Raw genomic sequence first — 22,673 nt, 5'->3', positions numbered from 1 at the left:
GGTTGTTTAAACAAAGACTGTCTCATTTCCTCTCAATCTATTCAATGTTATTTTAGAATCTTGAAAGAGCAATTTTGAACATTTTGAACCTTCAGTTCAATGGTAACTGATTAAGATGTCATACATACATGAATATTGCTTCACAAAAGGAGCAGTTCATACCAGCAGTCAACAAATGCCACCTAGGAAGAGCTCTGCTTCAGTCCTTTTGACAACTGATTACCTTTTGCAACGCACTGTTAGTGACTCCCCACACTCACCATTAATTCAGTCAAAAAGCACACTGGTACAGTAGCTTCTCCTGAAAAAGGAAGGATGTGCAAACAGAAAGCTTATGCAATACAGAGTTGGTGCCTTCCTCGTGGCTACGCTGTTCCTCCGTTATCATCCTTATTTTGGAGAATTGGAAACAAAAGATCCTGTCATGAGTGCCAGGTTAGAATATCTGTGATCTTCAAGCACTAGTGATATCCCACATATCCTAAAGAATTACTCGAAGGTAACCAAACATCACGCACGATGCAGAGATGTGATGCACAGCAATCTGTACACTGAAGTCCAGTCAGTGCAATAAAAGCAATCTGTACACTGAAGTCCAGTCAGTGCAATAAAAGCAAGTGCTGCAAAGGGCTACTGTAGTTTGCATAACTCACTGTTAAAAGTAAAACACTGAATATTATACAAAGCAGAGAGAAGAGTTTGAAAAAAATAATCAGAATCTAAAAATTGCATTCAAGACACATGCTTTATCTTGGACAGGAAAAGTACCGCAGCTCAGCTTTATACACCATACCATATCCAGTTAGAAATATCTCTCATCAGCTGAACAACATTAAGTATTAGTCAAGCAGTATTTGAAGTTATTTGAAACATTAGGAGAAGGGAAGAATTGAATTACCTTTCTATCAGGGCAAGCTTATTTAGCATATTTTATCTAATGATTTAAAATACATGCCAAACATTAAAATCCCAAACATCCTACAGTACAGGAAAGGCATTTTGTTTGATTGACTTTCTTCATTGGTTGTTTTTTACTTGAAACTACTATCAAACAAAATAACAAAACTCTACAGCTTGAGAAACTGAGGAACACGTTAACTAGGAAAGTTGCTTAAGGTACCATTTGGAGGCAGTGTAAACTGATGAAAATCTCTGATGCCCTAATCCCAGTTCTCTGAATACATTCATACTATCACAGTCAAAAGCAGAATATTAATGCTTTATTTTGTAACCAACTTTTCTATTGAGGGTTTTAATTAATTTCACATTTTGCTTTGTAATGGAACCTACTACCTCCAAGTTTCCCGTGCTGAAAGTACTTGTCAAAACACAAATTTGTTGCCAAATCAACACTGCAAACAATTTAATTTAATACATATTCAGTATCTCATTTCTTTGTTCCCCTTTAACAGCCTAGTATTTACCATTAGGAACTAGCTTTCTCTTTCCCTAGCTCTTAACCTACAATATTCAAAGCACTACATAGTAACTGTTATGTATATGAAACACTCTTCGCTGAATATGTGCAGACTAAGTAAACGCACACAACCTTAATGCGGCCAAGAAATAGGAACACCTCAGGGTGTAATTTTGTTCAAGGGAAAAGGGGAAAAATCTTGCTAGCACTTATGAAACAAACCCCCTCCAGGAATTTCAGTTGAGACAAAAGTATTTCTCAACAACAATAAAATTAAAATTTGGCGATGCTGGCTGGGTGCCAAGGGTTGCAGTGCTCCTGCAAGAGGCAGTGGCTCCCAGTTACTGGCTCCAAGATCAAAGCTCAGAGACCTGGAAGCCTCTCACTTACGCAGCAGAAAGACAACGCCAAGGCTGCTGGTTTATTCTGCCTCTTTGAAAGGCTGAATCTTTAGCTCTCAGCAATTTTTTACAAGCATAGCCAACTTCGAAATTGGAAAAGATAATATCTAGCCTCTTCTCACAGCGGCTACTTTTTCACAGTGCTACAAGGAACCTCCATACTCTCCCTACTCACCTGAGCAGCAGCTTCCATACGCACATATCTTCAAAATTCATCAAAATCCTCATGAATTAACACGCTGCTCTCGAAGATCTACACACAGACCTAAGTTTTAGCTAAGAATGAACTGAAACAGCATTCCTAGATTCTCCACTGCTTCCATGATGTCACTAAATTAACCTGAAAGATGACAGCTACAAACGCATTCTCCTTCTTTCGCATGAAAAGCAACCTCATTCTTGAGCATTGCTGGATTAGACTTGTATTTCAGGGTACCGAAGGAAGCTCAGGCAGCCCTTAAGGTTTATGTTGACAGGCTCCCCATTCTAAAAAGAAACAAAGTTATTGGAACTATGTCAACTTTCTAAGAGCACAGTTCTTCACCTTGTGATGCGATTTCCCCTCACTGCTGTTAAACAGCACATTAAATACTATATTTATCATATAAGGTCAATCAGTCTTTCCAAACAGCTGACACTCCATCCAAATGAAAAAGAGCTCAGAAAAAAATAGACTCATTTTCCCTCCTTTGCACATGAACATTATCAATGAGGACAGCCTCGGCTGTTTGAGTGTTATTCAATCAGAACATAACAGTGCCTTCATCTGCAAATCCAGGGAAAGGGCTTTCCAAACTATTATTCTGGATTTCAGAATGCCCCCGTTTCACAGCCAAAGTACATGAGAATCTGTTTCTACTATAAATTTAAGTTTTGACACTCAACTGCAGCTTTGTACTGGGCAACCAGTTCACAGTCCCTACTTACAGACCTTCTATGCATACAGATTTTGGAAGGGCAACTTCTAAAATTTTGTTCCCAGAACACTGTAAATAGAAAATAAGCTTTTTCATACCATAAATTTAAACTACCTTTTCAAGTCAAACAGTCAAAACACACTATACACTTGTTGCTGCTCACTGCAAGTATCAATGCCACAAGTGGTTTAGTCAGCAGGTTTTTCTTCTGTCTTTGAGCCTCCGCAGCAGCACCATGTACCCCCACCCCTTACCTCAACTTGTGTCCCCAAATCTTTTGCATTTCTAGTAGCGACTGCCCGAAGGCATCACACAGCTTCCTGTCCCAATTCCCATGTCAAAAGTCTTTCTACTTTTTCTATTGAGTTGTAAGTAGAACACACACCAGCGCTGCTGCTCAAGTCAAAAAATGCCAATCTGGAGGGAAAGATATATATCATCATCTACCTTAAGCACTCAGTGACTCACTACGTAACAATGAGAGCAGTCTAAAAGCCCTATATACCAGTTTTGTCCAAGCAGACCTCATTAAAACCTACAAAAAAAGAATAATTCCAAAGTGATGCAGCTGTAAGAACCCTATAGCTGGAAGATGCCTTTCCTGCTTTTTAAACAAGGCATTGCAAGCAACCAGTTTACCTAGGCTATCTGATCTAACACTGTGTGAATCTTTTCAAGTTCTTAATTCCAAACATGAAAAAAACTATTCCAGCTATTAATTTGAAGATGCATTTGGTTTCTTCTTCTTTTCAAACTTGAAAATTGAATTCAAATCACTTAAGTGATGCCCTTCATTAGAAAATTCTGATCACTATTACGATTAGGTAAAAGCACTGATAGCTAGATGTACGGAACTGCTTGCCAGCATCACGGCCAATAGAAAAGAGGATGACAATTCTTCAATTGCGCTGCTGAGTTCATTTATAGAGAAGAAAATGCGCATCCTATTCAATAAAAGCAATAGGAAAGAAAAATGCATCTTTAGTGGCACAACATACTAAGCAGTGAGGTGTTCAGGATTTCTTCCTTATATGCAAGAGGAAAGCAAATCTTACGTGGCTTCTCAAGCACTTCCAAACTGAAAGTTTCAGAAATCCGTATTCTTCCTAAAATATCTTGCCTCCCTGTTTTGGATACTACACAAATTAAAATATGGAAACATCAGCTGAGTTGAATACTCTCTAGATTTTAATTCCCCTCTAGATTAAGGAACAGAACTATTGCAACATCTGTGCATTTAGTAAAACATGAAAAGAAAGGGAATTCCTTTCTCTTTGATAGAGACATCTGTCACAAGTATGATGCTCTGCACACTCTCAGAACTGAAACCATCCCTACAAATGGTTTCAGTGAAAGCCACAACTCAGAGCCCAGAAACATTTTCCTAAAGTATGTTATCTCTGACATAAGGGCTATTGACAACTACTTTGACAATATTTCAAGGATACTCTTCAGTCTGACTACATATCAGCACTACCTTTTATTACCTCCACCCTCTTATTGTTGCAGTTTACATACGTATAGTCTATGATTGTAAACTTGCTTTTTCTATTCATTTTTACTCAATCAATACCATCTGAGGAGCAGAAGCCAACACTAGCATCACAAACTTGCGAAGCGAAATGAAACAACAATCTCTGCCTAAAATCTAGAGGTTACACTACCTGAACAATGTACTTTTTAAATTGCTCTTTTCTACTTAGAGGCATTAATAGATAAATGGACTTACTGCTTTGTCATTCACTTATCTCATGATTTCTCTTTGCCTGCTCGTGGCTTTTCTCTAAATAAGTGGTCACTCCAACTATTCTTTGCAATTACAAGCAGGAAAGTGTCTGTCTAAAATGCTACAGTCAGAGACAGGAAGTTTCTCTGTTTTAAAAATTTGGATCGTCTCTCCTGACTAAACGGGGCTATCTTATGCAAGGCTATCACCATTGATTTTCATTTACAATAATATAAATCATAGGTTGACTTTGAGTGTTAAGCATCCTCTGCTTACGACGTATGGGAATCTGAGTCCATAAGGAACGCTGCGCTTCTGACCCACTATTCAGGGTAGAGTCAAATTTGACCTTATGAAAGAGTCGTCACTTACACTGACTACACAGAGAATCTCAGTAGGTTCAAATTAGTCAGGAATACATTCCTAAAACTCAAAAAAAATAAACACAAGCAAGCTAAAGGCATCCTTTTTTCATATCTATTCAGTGTTATCATAACTCTTTCCTTGATAGCCATACATGTATTTGAGTCATATAATTTCATTCATGTATATCAATAGCAAAAGCATTTAAGATGCATGATGGTTTTTAAAGAGAAGTTTAATTCATAGCCCATTTACACAATGGCCTTCAAAATCCCAAAAGGGCTAAGGGTTACAGCAGGCCTTCACCTTCTCTTTCTCTTCAAGCTATTTGGATAGCTTTGCTCCTGCAAGCTTGTGTGCTAAGCACAATACAAAGTATTGTGCTCTGCAGCACAGTAATAGGCATCATAACACAACATTTCATTTGCAAATGGTGCGTTTCTGTTTTGATAGAACAGCAATTGGGTGCCAACAGAAGAGCAGAAAAGCTCAGTATCAGGGCACTGGGGGAAAAGAATCCCCAATCTCTCAAAAAAAATATACAGAAATTTACACAAAGCGAGAAACAGGAATGTTTCATTGTTAAAGCATAGACAGCAATTTTCTAAGCTGATCATTCTAAGTCTGTGTTTTATGATTACTACTGAAACATGTTTCACTATCTTCAATTCATTTAACAATACAATCTGAAAAAAATAGTTGAGATCACCATGAAAGTGCCCTCAGGTAGCATGAAAACTGGCAATTAGAGTTGAAAATCTGCATGCTAAAGTACAATCAGGAGCATCACATCGACATTCCTTGAGTTTAGTCATCAGAGATTACTTTAGCTGCAATGCATTAAATGAGGAACTTCCCATTTATTTTTACTTTCCCAACAACAAAAAAATCATTTTTATTGTCACACCACTTTCAGCAAGTGGATATGAAAAAAGGAGATTTCATGCCGAAGTCAGCTGTTTAATCAGATAAAGAAGGCTTTCCTATTTCCTATTGTATAGATCGAGTTGGCTACGAGAGCCACATGGAGATTCAAGGAGCGCATTTTTTCCGTGAGTTGGGTCCGATTTAATCGGGAGCCAAGCGGAGAGACTGCTGGGTAATGTGAATCGCGGCGCAGCAGCCGGCCGAGGCAGCCACCTCAGCCTGGCACCCCGTAGTGCTCCAGGCTGACACCGTGGCACGGGGCAGGCAGGCCCGTCGGCATTCGCACCTGGGCCTGGAGTTTTGCTCATGACTTGAATGCAGTATCTGTCCTCCAAAACTCACCTACAAGGATTTAAATATATGCTTAGGAAGCTTGGCCTTTTAATGCCAAAGAATATTCTCCAAAAATCCTCATATCAAGATATTAAATTTTAAATCCATGTTACTTTTGCACACTATGTGGAGAAATTACTTTTTTGGTCATTGTAGGATACACAGGAGTTGAGGAAGCAAATAAAAACCTGTCTCTCTACCTGTGATGCTGTTCCAGGCAGACTAGAAGTGGCAAAGAATTGATGCATTAGGTCACTTGATATTCACAATTTTGACAGATGAACCTGTCGATAGATCAACAGATCAGAGCAAGTTGAAGTTTAAAAGCTAGAAGCTCAGCTTTTTGCCAAGCACTGTCTCTGAAACTTCTTGAGGCTCCCAGCTTCCAACCCTTCCTAAGTAGCAGGCAGCTCTTCAAGTCTTCTCTTTCTTCACTTAAGTCATCTTTCACACATTCTGATAGCTAAAAAACATTGCAACTGCATCTCCCTAAGACCTGTTCCAGTTACTTATCCTACATTTATTACTAGAAGGACAACCAAGAAGTAATACACATGGGTCAATCAGATCTTGGAGAAAATACACTGAATTGTCTTGAACAGCAACCAAATTTGTCCCTGAGCTGTGAAGCCGGCACTGCAAAGCGACCTCCTTAACTGTTTTAGCTCTTTTCACCCAAATCCTTTCAGGTCTGAAGACCTGCAGAAAAAGTCTTCAAAGCTGCAGCCCAAGTACCAAAACACCATGAGTCTTCCTAGCAAACCACCTCAGGCCTCTATTTACCATCACATAATGAAACACGAGTAAATTCCTTCACCACAATTCCACTAGGACAGCCACTCTTCATGCAAGAGCAGCACTGGTAGTAACTTACCAGGTAAGCTGTAGTCCATCAGGAAAATGTGTAGTGCTGAACTGGCACTAGAGACTTCTGGTGTACTAGTTTTTTCTGTGTTTTGAAGTAGAAGCAACAGTGTTGAATGAAAATTCTGCAATTCTGATTAGCTTATTTTCTTGGTCCTGGTGAGCAAGAACATAATCAATCCTCGTTAAGAGCATCAGCAGTGGAATTAGAAGAGCACTGAGTTGTTTCATGAAATAATTCTAAAAGAATAGCTTTTTTGTGCCCCCCCCCCTTTTTTTTTTTGCTTATGGTTCCTCTCATCCCATTCTTTCCAATATGTTTGAAGAAACAGCATATTCTTTTCTGATCTATACTACAGGTAGGCCATAGAGCTCATCTATTAATAAAAGACAGAAAAAGAGACTCATACGTTAAAACTCAATATTCTGTCTTTCTGTGAGTTTTTTTTTCCTCCATGTTTCCCCCCCCCGCGTTTTTTTTTTTTTTTAAAACACACTGAGATTTTGTAGTGGTAATGATTTTTCCCAAGCATCCTGAAAAACTTCCCTTTCAATTCTTCAGAAGGCTTTCATTGCCAAGACACCTGCAGTCCAGAGCTTTCAATTCCATATACATTCAGCTTGATATCAACTGCCATAACACGACTTCTGAATTCAACACTAATTCACACAAACACTGCTGGGAAACCTCACGATATAATCTGCATGGGACTGAAAAGTTAAGAGTCGGAGTTAACACTTTTTTCACATATTCCTTCCACTAGCTTAATGTTTGGAAAAGAAAAGCAAAACAAAGAAAATGCCTGCCTTACAGAAGGCTATTCCAAGGATCGTATAAACCTAGTCTACACATTGAAAGCTTCAGCAATCACATCATGCTGGTACTGTCGAAATGGTAATACAGCAAAACAGAAAAGCTTGCAACACCCATGCGCTTGGAGGGTGTTAGTTGAGGGAGCATTTAGAGGCCCTAATATAAGCTACCCTAGCAATAGCATATTTACACTGTTTAAAGATAAAATAGTAATCCTAAGCACTGCCTTTGCTAGCATAAGTCAGCAACAGTGCTTGCAAGAGTGTTTTGCAGTTTGTTCCCCATGGGTAGTTCATTGCAAAAATGTCTCAATTGTGTATTTTTAATTCCAGTTCCAGCATGCCAAAACTCGATTTTTCATGGTATACTTACTACTGAAGACAGGATACGAAGCATATTTTTCCTTCTCTGCAGAAGGAGAGCTGCCACTTTAATTTTTCTTTTATGTTTTTATCTTCCTTGCAGGGTTTCCATGACATTCTTCCTTTTGCTAGCAAGTACTTCTAAAATTCCCATCTTCCTTCAGAAAGGGAGAAGTGTGAAGAGGTTGTTCAATTCTAATCTCACCTATGTGGATATATGTTTGCCTGGTATCATTTAATGCAAATGATCACTGAACTATAAGACACTGAAGCACCACAGCCTACATTTTCTACTTTTATTGTAGAGGCTTTCAGCATATTTATGAGGCCTTATCTGTACACAGAAACTACCTTTTGTCAAACTAAGCCAAGGGTAGACAACCTTCTCCTTGCTGAGGCCTTACAAAAATACCTGGCATACCACATTACCACAGTTAGCATTAGTCACCAATGATGTGAAAAGTCAGATGATCTAGAAGTCTCAGGTAACCTTCAAGTTAAGCCAGTAAGACCACTCTAAACAGATACACAATTGTGAATTATGTCAGAAAAAGAAATGCACAACAGCTGAACTAGATTTTTTTTAGTAACATTTTTATTGGGGATGTATGTGTTTAAAAAAAAAAAAAAAAAAGTTGGGGAAAAAAAAAATGCTTTCCATTTGACTTTTAGAAGCTGGGAAGAGAGGACAGTGCAGTATGAGCTGAACACAGCCAGCTCCACTACCTGTGAAATGGAGGAACACTGCTCAGTAATAAATGGAAGTGTTCAGAGAACAAGAAAGAGCAGACCATTTCCACAGCCTGATCAGCAGGAGGCTTCCTGTAAAATTTTCAGGTCAACAAACCTTTGGAGTGAGACTAAGAACTAACATTTCACCTACTTGAGGAAAGGAGCAGTCAGAAAAAGACAAGTGAGAACTGGAGAAATTCTTCTGGGAGAAAAGGCATTGCAGGCCACTGCTACTCTCACATTATCAGTTTTAAAGTACATGGATTTTCACCAGCAGAAGATTTATGAGAAAAAGCATTTCACTCCTAACAGATGAGCAAACTTTGGAGGTGAATATGGATGACACCAGTCAAGATAAAACGCAAGATTTGTTTCCCAGATTTGAGGCACGGATTTAAAGGTCAGCAGCAATTTGGCGCAATTTCAGAGCGAGAACAGCACTAACCAGTTCTTACATTTACTAAGAGAGTCCGCAGAGCATACCTAGATGCTCACTGGCCTGCTAGCAAGCTCTGAGGACAACTGAGAATAAAAATAAAAATAAAACCACTGCAGTGAAGTCACTGTCCTGACTTCATGACATCATCACTGTTGCCAGGGCGACGAGCGGGTCTGCCTCGGCACAGAATCCTGCCTCGGTTGCAGAATCAGGGAGCACCTGGGCTGCCACAAAAGAAATGTTCTTATTCAGACACAAATCTCTTCAACCACACAGGAAATAAGATATTACTCTAGGTAAATTGCCTTTTCAATACCTCTCATTTTGTTCTCCCCAGTGTGAGACTTTTTAACGCACAGACACATAAAAAGAGGCTTGACAAAGCACAGACATGTGATAAAAAAAGGGTCTAATTGAAAAACTGGTATTTTTCTTCTGCAGTGTTCATCTTTTTTTCCAGTACAGAATAATTCTTATATTTATGCCTCCCTCTCCTACGCGTATGACTGCAGTCATATACAACCAACCTCTTTAGCGATGAAACGTAGGGCAAAAACTCCCCCCCAAAAAAACCCAACAAAAAAACCCCATCTTCCAGTTCCTGTTTCAATAAGCTAGCAAAATGCGTATCAAACTGGCCCTTTCACACAGCAGAACTAATTGATACAGAACATATCCCCCATTTAGTGCCTGTAACTCCTTTTGTTTAAGGATTTCCCCCAGCAAGGCCTTCACACACCAGTCATTTGTTTTTCATGCTCTAAGTGTAATGCATCAAATCTGCAGGGCTCTAACAGCGTACGAGTAGTCTCCTTGTAAATAAAAGCTTCATCCCTTTTCTTCTGAAGGCCCTCTTTTACATGAGGAACACCTACCAAGCCTGTACCCCAGATGAGAGAAAAATAAAATCTCAGGAAAAGCTAAGCAAGTGACTACAACACATTTATTAGCTCAAAATTAGGCTCCTGACTAATGGTCAAGCATTAAATGCACAAAGGCTACATTTGATGTTGCCATCTTAACTATTTATTAACCTAAATCACTTAATATTGACACACAAAAGTAGTAACATCCCCAAATTAGCTTCTTCATACTAACTTGCTGAATAAAAAAAAAGTAATACCAACTATGGTGTTTCATGTTGAACATAAGATATGTTCGTTCTTAAAAGACAGATGTAAACAGCTATTCTAGAGCAAATTTTATCAAACAGGGCACAGTAAAGTATATTTATTTGATACCGCAGTGTTCCATATAGAACAATCCATAAACCACTGCTGGACTAATGATGACTTACATGCACCCACAGGCAATCGGCCTCTCTGCCTAAACCCTTGCAGGATGTCCTGAGGCTTCCTTCAGGCTTCCAAGGAAGGAAACTGTTCTAGCTACCAATTCAACGGCAACACCACGGACCTGCATTGGCCCCATGCCTTTGTTTGGGGCTTTCTCAATTGCCACCAAGTGCGCCGATTATCCCAAAACCAAAGGGCATAAGTATTAATCCACCCCTTGAGTCCCCACTCGCTTTGTCTAACACTAACTTGTTGAGAAAATCTTATAGAGTATAAACAAATGATAAAACAAGGAGTTTCAGATAGAGATAACAGCCAGACAGCTGTATCCCGTATGCTTCTCTTCAATGTTCTCCTAACACTACTTCATATAACCCAGAAGGATAGCCCCTACTTGGATGATGGTGTTATGAAAATCCCTACTTTAACTAACTCTCCATAACATGAGGCGTACTCAGGAAATAATATACTATGATTTACTACATATTCTAAGAAAGCTGTTGAGTATGATAAAAAATTTCTCACCACTAAAAGGTAGAGATGAATGTGTCTTCCAAATGAACACGCCTTGGGAACAGATGATGCACGTTGTGATAATAACTTGCATACGCAAATATATATTTAAATATAGCAAATTTAGCAATTATCATAAACTGAGAAAACTGAAACAAGTTGATAAAAGCTCAGAATATTAGGCACTCCATGATAAAAAAAATCACTCAAGCTATGTATCAGAAATGCACCCAGATTTCTCAATTTCTCTACATTTGTGTATAAATTTCTAAAAGGGTATCTATTATGCAATTTATAGATCTATGTGCAATGTAAGCATACAACAGAAATGTCAATGACAGTCCCTTTCTCATTAGGAAGAACAGCACTTTTGGCTCAAGCCCACACAATATGAAATCATCCCTTCGATAAATAATGAAAAGATACAACTATGCCAGCAGTTAATTTTGTTTTTGAAAGACTGACAGATTAACCAATGCCTTAAGCAACTAAAAACTAATGTGTCTTCTCCCAACACACACAGAAAATTACAGATTGTCTCCACAGTTTGGTGAGCTCTTTATTCAAGTTTAAAATGAACTTGTTGGAATAGGTTTTTCCCAACAGTCCTTCTGTTAAATCTAACCTCTGTTTATGTTAACTGCAGATATGAGGAATGAAAAGACAGAACTGCTGGCACATTTTTGTGCATACTATTTTCTTTTGAATTCATTTACAATATTACAACAGAAACAACCATTGCATATCTGCAGATTCCAGTACAAAATTTCCAAGTACCCACAACAGTGGCAAATCTGACTAGAGGCACCACAACCTGGGGAAACTGTAGCTGTTACTCCTCCTCTTTGCCCCAGCAAACCAAGGCCGGGTGATGAAAGACTCAGCACAACTATTCCAGCTCTCTATGCTTACCTTACATAATGCACACCAAATTCTATCTACTGTTGCAGAGAGCATCATCCACAATTACAGAAAACTCAAGTTCATAAGTACTTAAATACAATGCTGTTTCCTTTAAACTTCATCACTGGTTTACAAATTGTTACATTTACTATAGATACTATTAAAATGTGCTACCAGACATGCCCGGATCCATCTTTAATTTTAACTACCACACTCAGAACAATAATCACAAAGTGGTTTCTCAAGCCAGGCACGCCTAAATCACATTCACAGGGAGTTTCACAGCACTGGGCTTTCGCCAGACCTTAGTACATTTGGAACAAGTCCTTTCTGCACCACAGAACTGAGCCATATAAGGCACAACCATGTCGCAACCAAGTGCCACAACAAATTAAATCACATCACCATGAAATGGGGCATTTTTACTTCTCATAACTTAAGAGGTTACATTCTTCACAATGTCATTGGCTCCCATTGTAAAACAAAAAGGAATAGCTTTGATAGTAAATAAACCCCGGGCTTATGCAGACTTCCATGGCTGCTAAGAATAGAAAGTTTTATAGCATGTAAGAAAGTCTCTGCGACCTTTACAGAGTTGGGGAAGTGAACTGCAGATCCCTTCCATGAAGGGGTAAAAGAGGCTGACCCACTACTACCCACTCATCTATCCCTCACCTTCACAAGGCAAGGCTGCAAAAGCAGCTTCCATATCTCTAGCTGCCTTTTAGGGTACAAGCAATTAGTTGGAAAGGGTACAAACATCCCCAGATTCTTCCACAGAGCTGAAAATGGGCAAAGCATACAAAAAAAATCCTTCTTGAACACTTTTACAGGGCTCATAAGCACCAAAGGATAGAAAATAGGAAAAGACCTACAAGACCTAGTAAAAATCAATACAGACTGAGAAATAACTGAGAATGGGTTTTTGTTTTTGCCTGAAAGATGGAAGAAAATAAAAAATTCTCCATACTGGCTCATAGCAAAGATCTACCTGACCACCCTCCAACAGCAGTCAAGAGCAAACACCTAGGAAAGACTGTAAAATTAGGGCCAGTACAGTTATAGTTCCTTTGATTATATTTCCAAATACCAAAAATCTGCATCTTGGTGCACTCCAGAACCAGAGGTACAGAACAACACGCAACAGACTGTTTCGTCTTTCATTCACAGTATAAGCGTGGAGAATATAAGCAGCAGAGGTTAGTTTAAAAACAGATATATGAAACATATCTACACTTTTTGTGAAACTGAGCAAAAAAATCAACAATCAACTTTGAAAACTATTTAAATTTCTAATTTACACTTGTCCCTTTGATGCCTCTTCTGAGAGCTCTGAATGAAAACCGACCAGCCCTACAACTGCTGCTTCCCCTAGCGCTGCCTTTTAGAGCAGAGCCTGGCTGAATTCGATAAGCCAGCGGTGCAGGCCAGCAGCTAAAGGAATCTTCCTTACGTTGGCACCCTCGCTCTGAGCCAAGAGATGCTGCACCTGCAGTGACGAGTTGAATAACAGCCAATTCGGATCAGCTCCCCTGTGAGACAGCGGGACTGATTCTGAGGCAGAAGCTACTAGAGCTTGGAGAGGGTGCACAGAAGCGCAAGCTCTCAACTGTCTTGAAAAACACTTCCAAGCTCCTAAGTTTAGCTAGCTCTCTTGCCACGTGCTGTCTAAAGTAACTATATTCCAACTGAAACAGCACAGCAAGATAATCTTATGATGGTCTGGGTCTGGTTAAGAGAAATGATCAGTAAATCCCATGTTTCACTTTAGATATTGGAAATACTGTCATTTGCATCGTGCACTGCAAGATCAACACAGATCAATAAACAAACAAGACACATCAGGAGAAAGCCACCTACTTCTGACACTGAGACCATACACCTTGATTCAGAAACAGTTACAAATAAAAGGTTACTGCTTCCTCTCCTGTCTCCCTTTTTTCCAGCAGATCCCACATCATTTCCAGTAGCTAGCACAGTTTTACATAGGCTCCATTCAAACAGACAAAGCACAGAAAGTGACAGCCTAATGCTCTTCCTGCACATGTTCCCACTCCTTTTTGGCAGCAGCCCACCCTTAAATTGGATTATGTGTAACATGAACCGTACCCTCAGGTATGATGACAAAGCAACTCAGACAAACCCTCACTCATACGTTTCAGTCAAAATTATCTGGGCTAGTCCAGGCAGTTTAGGTCAGTCTTTGCGTACCCAGCTAATTTTAACTGAAATGAGATAGTAGGTCTGCCCACATGGGTACAAATAGACAGGGAACGGGAAACTAACAGAAGCATAACGACAGTCAGAAGCAAAAGGCCTTTGACTTGCATAGCCAGAGCCAGGAGATGCTGTCCCAGATTGAGCTTCCTGCTCCTCTTCCCAAAGTACATGGGTGCAGATGAACAGTCTGGAGGGTGCAATGGAGGAAACATCCCTGCAAGGGCTCGGAAAGCAGAGAAAAAGGGAGGGAGCATCGCCCAGCAATTCCTTACCTCTGCAGCCTTAAAAATAATGAAATGCAACCAACTATTTAAGCCTACATTTGAAAATTCAACTGTAACTGATCTCTCTGCAGGTACGAAAGCTCATCAGGTAAGAAAAAAGAATTATGAATAAATGCAATCAGAAAGACATCTTTGCAATGGGATTCCTGGAAGACATTTATATCACATTTCTCATTCAATAGACCATATTAACTAGCAATACAGAAATGACTAGCAATACAGAAAATACAGACATCAAATGTCTGAGTCATTTTTACCTTCATTCACTGTATACTCCACCCCCTTGGCTATATTCAAGTAGTATAAAGCTGCTCCTTTACACTGGCATGGCCAGGCACAAATTACTAAGTCTCATGGTATTTTCAAACAAAATTGAATCATCAGAAAGACAGAGACCACATAGGGAAGGAGCTCACTGAAGAAGGAAAAAAAGAAATATGGCCTCTTAACCACCTTGAAGTCTTGAAGAGGGGGGAAAAAAAAAAAAAAAAGAGAGAGAAAGAAAAAAGAAAACATCCTCCAGCTTTATTAAACAAGTTTTTGTACCTTTATGTTAAGTCTTTGATTGTATTTGCTATTTTAGTATCTCAGCTGCTATCTTCTTTTCTAAAACTTCATACCTTCAGAACTAGAGGTAATGGCCACAAACTGAAGCACCAAAAGTTCCTGTGGAACTTTGGGATTTTTTTTTTTTTTTTTTTTTTAAACAGTGAGGGTGACAGAGCCCTGGAACAGGCTGCCCAGAGAGGTTGTGGAGTCTCCTTCTCTGGAGATCTTCCAAACCCGCTTGGACGCAGTCCTGTGCCACGTGCTCTAGGTGACCCTGCATGGGCAGGGGGGTTGGACTAGATGATCTCTAGAGGTCCCTTCCAACCTTAAGCATTTTATGATTCTATGATACCCTACACTGTGGTGTCAAATATGGTCCTCTTAAGAAGGTATCTATATGCTACTTCATCTCTTAACTAGCGAAATCTGATTTCTAAGTGGAAAAGGGAATGATGAGCAAAAGGTTTCCGCCACGCTGTCACAATTTATAGAAAAAGTAAATCTCCCTCAGACTGATCGTGTTAAATGGTTATAGGTATGTAGCAACTACACTTACGCTATTTTTGAAGTTTGCTTTGCAGAGGTATCACCGAGAAATTTAGCTGAGGTAACAGTATCTGTAACCTCTCCTAAGTACTTTGGCCAATACATAACCAAAATACTGGAGCCAAATAAAGGTCCACATACAAATTGCAGTTAAGAATTTCTGCCATGGTTGCCATCAATGCAATCACACCTGTGGCAGCAGAAACCAAGGCACACTTTTAGTGCCTGTTGGTTTGTAAACTGCTCTTCCGTCAAAGTGCAGTTTCGGCACTAGCGTCAGTGGTCTCTGCCCAAGCTGCTACTAGGATGGGAGGCCTGCATCTTGCCTATGGCTACACATTCCCATCACTTTCCTTGTGCCAGAACCATTTTTGATCAGCTCGAGTCCCCGAGCTCAACCGACTGTGGTTTTGCGGTGGTTTGTGCTCATCCAGAAGCGAAGCGAAATGATACTACTAAGCTAACCAAAATAGTTGCTGCTGCTTCTGAGAAGAGGAAGCTTCAATCCTCTTCCTCCTTTCTTCTTCCTCCACTTTCACTCACACAGTTCCCCCCTCTCTAGGGTTGGCTGCACTACTTGTCAAAGCCTCTGTCAAGGCAATTTCAACTCACAAGCAGACGATCTAAAAAGATCTAGGACTAGTTTTCCACCAGATTAGTGAGTTAAACTAGAGCATACAGGAAATCAATGAGTGCCAGGCCTGGTGCCAAGTTAAGTGGTAGGATCACATGGCTGAGAGCATGACTCTGTTTCTGGCAACAGGAAAGCCATCAAGATAGAAGGAAACTATGAGGAGACTTGAGTCAACAGGTGTGCTTCTTGCCACCTTCCTTGATTGGTACTGCTGTTTGTCTAATCTCATTGTGAGCCACTATAGAGGGCTAAATCACCAACAAAAACTATTCATTATTTTTGACGAGGCTTGTTTTCTGCCAATTTAATTCCCTGAACTAGTTCAGCAAAGAATCAGGGAAGCATCTGCACCAGGGCAGGAGGCAGGAACACACAGGGAGAGGAGGGCAGACTCAGGCTGATTTAAACTGTCACTGAACTGCATACCCTACAGCAGACCTACATCACACTGTAGTTAGAACTGACAGTAACCTGAGCCCTTACAACATGAGGCCCCCCATCACTGACGAGGGAGCACAAACAGTATCAGCGGCGAAACATCCTAAGCAAAGTCTAAACACAAGCTTGTAAAACTATAGGCAAAAGCAGGAGAATCACAATATTTTCGTTTTGCAAAATGCTGTGGAATAGGAACTAATGATACCCTGGCAGCACCCCTGAGAAAACGTACCCTATCGTTCCCATTGCATGGATGGAGCCCAAGACAGCAACGTGGGCAGAAGTGGTGACAAACCCAGGCCTAGAACCCTGCAAATCCTCCAAACCAAAGTAACACTTCATCACTCAACTGCGCAGTCTATTAACCTTAAACTAATTCAATTAGCCGCTAGAAGTCTATAGAAACTCCTTTTGCAGAGGCTTTGTAATGCACTATAGAGGTACAGAATTTATAATACCTCAGTAGTATAACTGTAACATTATAGCATTATAACATTAACAGTTGTAAATATTTGCTAGCCAGTTGTGAAATCAGAACCTTGGGAAAGGAATAATACTGAGACCTTAAGTAATCGGTTTTGTTTCTAGGAATAAAAATAAGCATGCACAAAGCAGCATAAGGATTTATTCACCCACTTGAAAGAGTTTAAAGCAAAGGAGCATAGTAAAAAAAATATGAACATGGTTTTCTTGGTTGGTAATTGTTTGATGTAGATTCAAGTGAAATGCAAGTAATTACTTAATATACACTAACCAAGATCAGCATTTTTCCTTAAATGTACCAGTTCTCCCTTCACGTCTGTCATATAGCCCAACAAATCCTACTTAGCTTGTCCTGTATTGCAATGCAGCACAATAGGAAAATGGGAGGGAAAATTTGTCAGCGCAGAAGCGAATCTCTGCAGTAGTAAACAGTCAGCACTGTAAGTCTATCCAGCAACATGAGACAGTCTCTCATGCACATGATACTAAGCACTCAAATCAACCATATCAAATTTGGGGCATTAATGTAATACTTAATTGTGTTCAAACCCCTCTTTTGACAACACCTTTATTAGAGAGATTGAAAATATGTATGTGATAAAAGACAGTCATTTACCAGAGCTGTCACTGATTCTCTCAAGATAAAAATAATAAAACCACAAGTGCAAGTAACTGAGATGCCTAATTGCCAGTGTATAAAATAGCAAGATGATCGTTTTGTGGGACACAACAATTTGAGGGGAGTAGAAAATACTGCTAGGGAGAAACAAAAAAGTACAAGAATTAACAGGCTAAATGTGCATATTGAACTACTGTAATCATTTTTGAAGTCTTTAACACAGCAGGAGCCAAAATTTGAGGAAAGCAAATGAAAACTTACTGCATGCTACAGACAATTAGTAACTGTTGTAAATTGCCTAGAAAATCAGGCAAGAAAACCAACATGTCTACGGAAGAGATTAACACTATTTAACAGAAAAAAAAAATTGGCTGACAGATCAACCAAAAAAGCATTCTGGACAAAACTGCCAAAACATTTACCCCCAGCTTCTTTGCATCCTTGCAAATTGGAACATAACAAAATCAGCAAAGATGTGCTACTTTAAATTCAAGATTGTCTACTTGAATTTGCCTAAAATGTCTTAAGTAACAATGCTGTTCAAAACCTCATTTTCCAGGGAACATAAGTTTTACATTATTAAGAGACAGAGCAGAAGCTGAAACGACGCTGCTCTTCAGACAGCAGAAAGACTCCTAACACGGAATACATGCGTGCTACAGAGGTTTAATGACAGACTGAACTGAAGCTTACCCCACTGATTCCCTCAACTGAGGCAACTCTAGACAGCATAACTATTGGTAAATCAAACATTTGGAAGCTATGTATGTTCTATATTGGAAAGTCACTATAACACTTATTTGTTTGAATTACTACTGCCGTCTAATCTTAAAGAAAATGTTCGTGACAGCAAAACTGAGATTTTTCTTCTTAAAATGACAGAGTGGGAAGCTGAAATCTTTTCTCTTTCCTTCAGGGGAGTGCGGAATTGGCTCCAGCTCCTGTAGTGATGAAGATACCACGATGATGCACACCATGTCCATTCTGCTCTACATGCAGCAGCCTGACCACTGACAGTTTAACCTATTAATTTAACTGTTGGTTGGAAAATAGGTTTTAGTGAGTTGAGGGAAGCAGACAGCAGAGCCACCTTGATAACTCAGCAGAGGCAGTCAGGCAGGGGAACTATTTCATATGGAGGACAAGGCTTTTTGCTTTTTGCTAATAAAAAGAAAAAACTCAAAAGAACAGTCAAAATAGCAGACCATATTCCCCTTGTAACGATTAAACAGCACTAGGGGAACAGTAGCACAGAGCCTCCCTCTTCATCACAGTCAGGAAGTCCACAGGAGTCAAAAATATTTATTTTATTCTCCCAACATTGATAGGGAAGGCCCAAGAACAGATTAAAATTCACCAAACACCCACCAGTGAGAAACTGACACAGAAGTCCTTACTCAAGACTGCAGAGTAACACCCTGGCACTAGTACTAGCCAGAAAATGAGGCTGGGATTTGCGAAAAGAAGCCTCTCTCACATCACCAATGGACTTCATTGGTGAAAACACATTTCTTCTATCTGGATCAAGTGGGATACCCCAGGAAAATTTTAAGCTACAACACAGGCACACAAATATCTGTTGGAGGGACATACATTTTTATTTTGTCATGTAAATAACTGAACTCAGGGTCGCAAACCCCAATTCAGCCATATGATTGCAGAAGGTCACTGCCCACTAATCCATTCTATAAAATTACTAAAACGTTCAGTGAGAGTGAAATTTTGTTTGCAAGATGCAATGTACATTTTTATCATGCTGGATAAAATATCTACAGTCTCAGCAGTGGTTAAATTGCTGCTATAAAGGAAATTGTCCTCAGATAAATGGTTTCCCTATGAGAAGGTTTCAGTGCTACACCTCACCCCAGGTCAATAAATCAAATTAACTGCACCTTGTCCTCTGGCCAATGACATCATCGGCTTGACCACATCTTGTGAAGCGAGTGCAAAAACATATGCTATTTAAGGCATGAAATCATATTACTGCTTTTTGTCCAGCCAGCCTTGTGCTGCCGGTCTGTGAAACAGTCAGTCACCTGAACAGTCTCATTACCGCTTCTACAGATCTTTCCTTACAGTATTCAAGGCCTGTCTTCACCAAGGGTGAAGAAAAAGGATAAATAATCCAAGTTGTTATTTCTGAAATCAAAAAGCTTTTCAGCAGCTGCAGTCTAGTATTTTGCGACAAATTAAATTTAGAACCAAGCTACAAAATATGCTGGCTGCATGTGTATACGAACTCTCTTCCTAGCCACGCTTCAAAGATGTTTACATGCTAATCTGGCACAGCTACTTTAAAAGTACCCTGCTGTGAGGTCCTTTTTCTCCACAGGGTAAAAACAATGGTCATTAATGAAAATGTACAGTTTTATCTGAAAGCCATGCCTGCATAAATGATTTAAAGAAAAATACCGCCTCTATCTAACAGAGTAGTCCATTTATCTTCTTTCTAAGTAGCCATATCTGGTTTAAAACAGAATCACTTGAGACAATTTAAAGGGATTAATTTCAATTTTCACCTGGTGAACTTGTGATGCAAACATGAAGGGAAAGAAAAAAAAAAAAAAAAAAAAAAAAAAACACAAACTTATCGCGCTTTCTAGACCCTGCACTGCCTATGTAGCATCCTCTGTCTTGAAAGTCAAATCTAAATGGAAAAAAGAAACCCCTCAGAATGGTCAAAGATACAAGCACTGACAAAAGCATCTGACACACAGCACTGTTAGGCTGCATCCACACTAAGAAAAAAGAAGGTGAATAAGATTATCTTCAATGTATTCAAGGCTGCTGGTGTTCTGAGGCAGGAGAAAAGCTGTTTAGATTTTGAGGGTGTCTTCTACAGCTCTCAGCACCAGGAAACGTAAATGAGAAACAACTCTCCTTTAAGGAAAAGAATCAAGGACAAAGGGACCAAAAATGCCCAAGCCTCTGAAGAACAGATATGAAAGGCACAGCTTTACAGTCTTGAGTTGCTATAAATTAAAAATAAGCTTCTTATTTAAAAGACATGAGTGTTTGAGAATCTATGAGCAGATCTGATGCTGCTCAAGCCCCAGGAGGGTTTTGTTTTTGCTGGCAGGGGTGGAGTGGGGATGAGGGGGGTCATTTTGGTTATTAGTAAATAAATCAAGCGGCAGAGAGCGAGGCCTAGGCGCCTGCCAGAGGAGCCAGGGCCTGGCTCTCCCCCCTCCTCTCCTCACACAGCCTGGGTTTGATCTCAGGGCCCTGTGGGTTGCCAAGAAAACTTAGAAAAAAAAGAAAAAAAAAAAAGAGAGAGCAAGAGAGCGAGAAAGAAGAATCATATTGAACCACAAAAGCACATGGGGCGAATGTAAAATATAAACACGGCGTTGGGCTCTGAGTGGCTGTTATTAAAGGTCTGAATTACTAAACATGAGAGGCGGGGAAAGCCAGGCGGCCATTTCAATAATATAAACCTCCCCGAATTAGACATTATTCAAATGAGGACGAGACGGAGCGAGCGAGCGAGGGAGGCAGAGAAAGGGCAGCGGGACCCGCACCCGGCGCCCGCCCGGGCCACACAGCCCGGGCCGGGGGGGTCGGGGGCACCGGCAGCCGGCGGCCGCCTCTCCCGCCCGAGGGGGGCACGCAGGGTCTCCGCAAGCCCCCCCCAAAACACCCGCGCCCTCATGTGCCCTTTACGGCGGGGAGGCTCAAATAAACAGCGAGCCCCGCTCTCGCCCTCCCCCCCTCCTCGAGGGCCATCCGCACCCAGCCCCTGCCCGCAGGCCTCAGGCCCCGGGGAAATAACCCGGGCGCGGGGCCGGGGGCGCCTGCGAAGCGGAGCCCCTCGCCCGCAGCCCCGGGCACGCCGGGGGGCGGCCCCCCCGCCGCGAACATGTAAAGCGGCTCGCGCTCGGCGGCCGCGCTCCCCCCGCGCGGCCGGGCCCCGCGCCGGCCACCCGCGCCCGCTCGCGGCGGCGCCCGCTGCCCCCCCCGAGCCCGAGCGCCCGCTCTCCCTCTGCCGGCGCCGTCACCCCGCCCGCCCCCCCCGCCCGCCTCGGCGCCGCCGTTGCCGCCGCCCCGGTGCCGGTGCCCGGCCCGGTGCCCGGTGCGGGGAGGGAGGGAGGCAGCGCTCGTGTGTGCGCGGCTGCGAGTGCGGGTGTGCGCGCGTGAGCGCGCGGGTGTGCGCGCGTGAGGCTCCCCGCGCGGGGCGGCTGCCTCCCCGCTCCCCCCCCGCTCCCTCCTGTGCCGTTAATTATAATAATCCTGAGTACTAATAAATTATGCTAAGCGGGGCGGGCGGGCGGCGGGGGGGCCGCGCGCGCGAGTATGAATATGAATATGTAAAATGCAGTAATGATTACCTGCCGCTGCCGCCACCGCCGCCGCCGAACTCTCATCTTGACTCGCTGCTCCTCCGTCCGCCATTTTGAATATTTTAACCAAAATCGGCCGCCCGATAAACCCTCCCCCGCGCCCTCCCCCTCCCTCCCTCCCCCCCCGCGCCGCGCCGCCCGGCCGCCCCCTCCCCCCCGCGCCGCCACTGCGCAGCCGCCGGCTCGCCGCGGCGCTGCTGCGCACTGCGCCTGCGCGCGCTCCGCTCGCCCTCGCTCGCCCTCCCCGGCCGCTCTCCCGCCGGGTGTGAAGCGCGCCGCCGCGCATGCGCGCAGCGCGCCCGCTCCGTGCGCGTGCCCCCCCCCCGCCCCGCGCCAGGCTCCGCGCTTGCTGCCCGGCGCGGCTCCGCGCGCCACCGCGCATGCGCCGGCTGCCTTCCCGTCACCTTTGGCCCGGGGCTCGTTAACGTGTAAACGGCCGCGCGCGCCAGTGCCCCCTCCGCGCCAGCCGTTGTGCGCGGGGGGGGCGCCTGCGCACTGGGGCTGCCGGGGGCCGCGCGGGCGGCAAATGGCGCAGCGCGGGCGGGGGGGGGGGC

The 22,673-nt window shown here is 42.1% G+C and overlaps 1 protein-coding gene across 4 annotated transcripts in view; it reads right to left on the bottom strand.

Moving 5' to 3' along the window:
* POU2F1 (POU class 2 homeobox 1) overlaps positions 1-22,189 on the bottom strand; it is a 108,752-nt gene extending 86,563 nt beyond the window's left edge. For all 4 annotated transcript variants that reach the window (XM_088533245.1, XM_088533255.1, XM_088533260.1 and 1 more), the window contains exon 1: positions 22,108-22,189. In XM_088533245.1, the coding sequence (XP_088389371.1) occupies positions 22,108-22,171 (64 nt within the window). In that variant the 5' untranslated portion in view covers positions 22,172-22,189. The remainder of the gene's footprint in view (positions 1-22,107) is intronic.
* Positions 22,190-22,673: the final 484 nt, after the last annotated feature.

Source organism: Tinamus guttatus, unplaced genomic scaffold (genome assembly GCF_059628265.1).
Source record: "Tinamus guttatus ecotype Peru unplaced genomic scaffold, ASM5962826v1 Tinamus_guttatus_pri_ptg000035l, whole genome shotgun sequence".
NCBI lineage: Eukaryota > Metazoa > Chordata > Aves > Tinamiformes > Tinamidae > Tinamus > Tinamus guttatus.
This window is presented reverse-complemented; position numbering and strand designations above follow the sequence as displayed.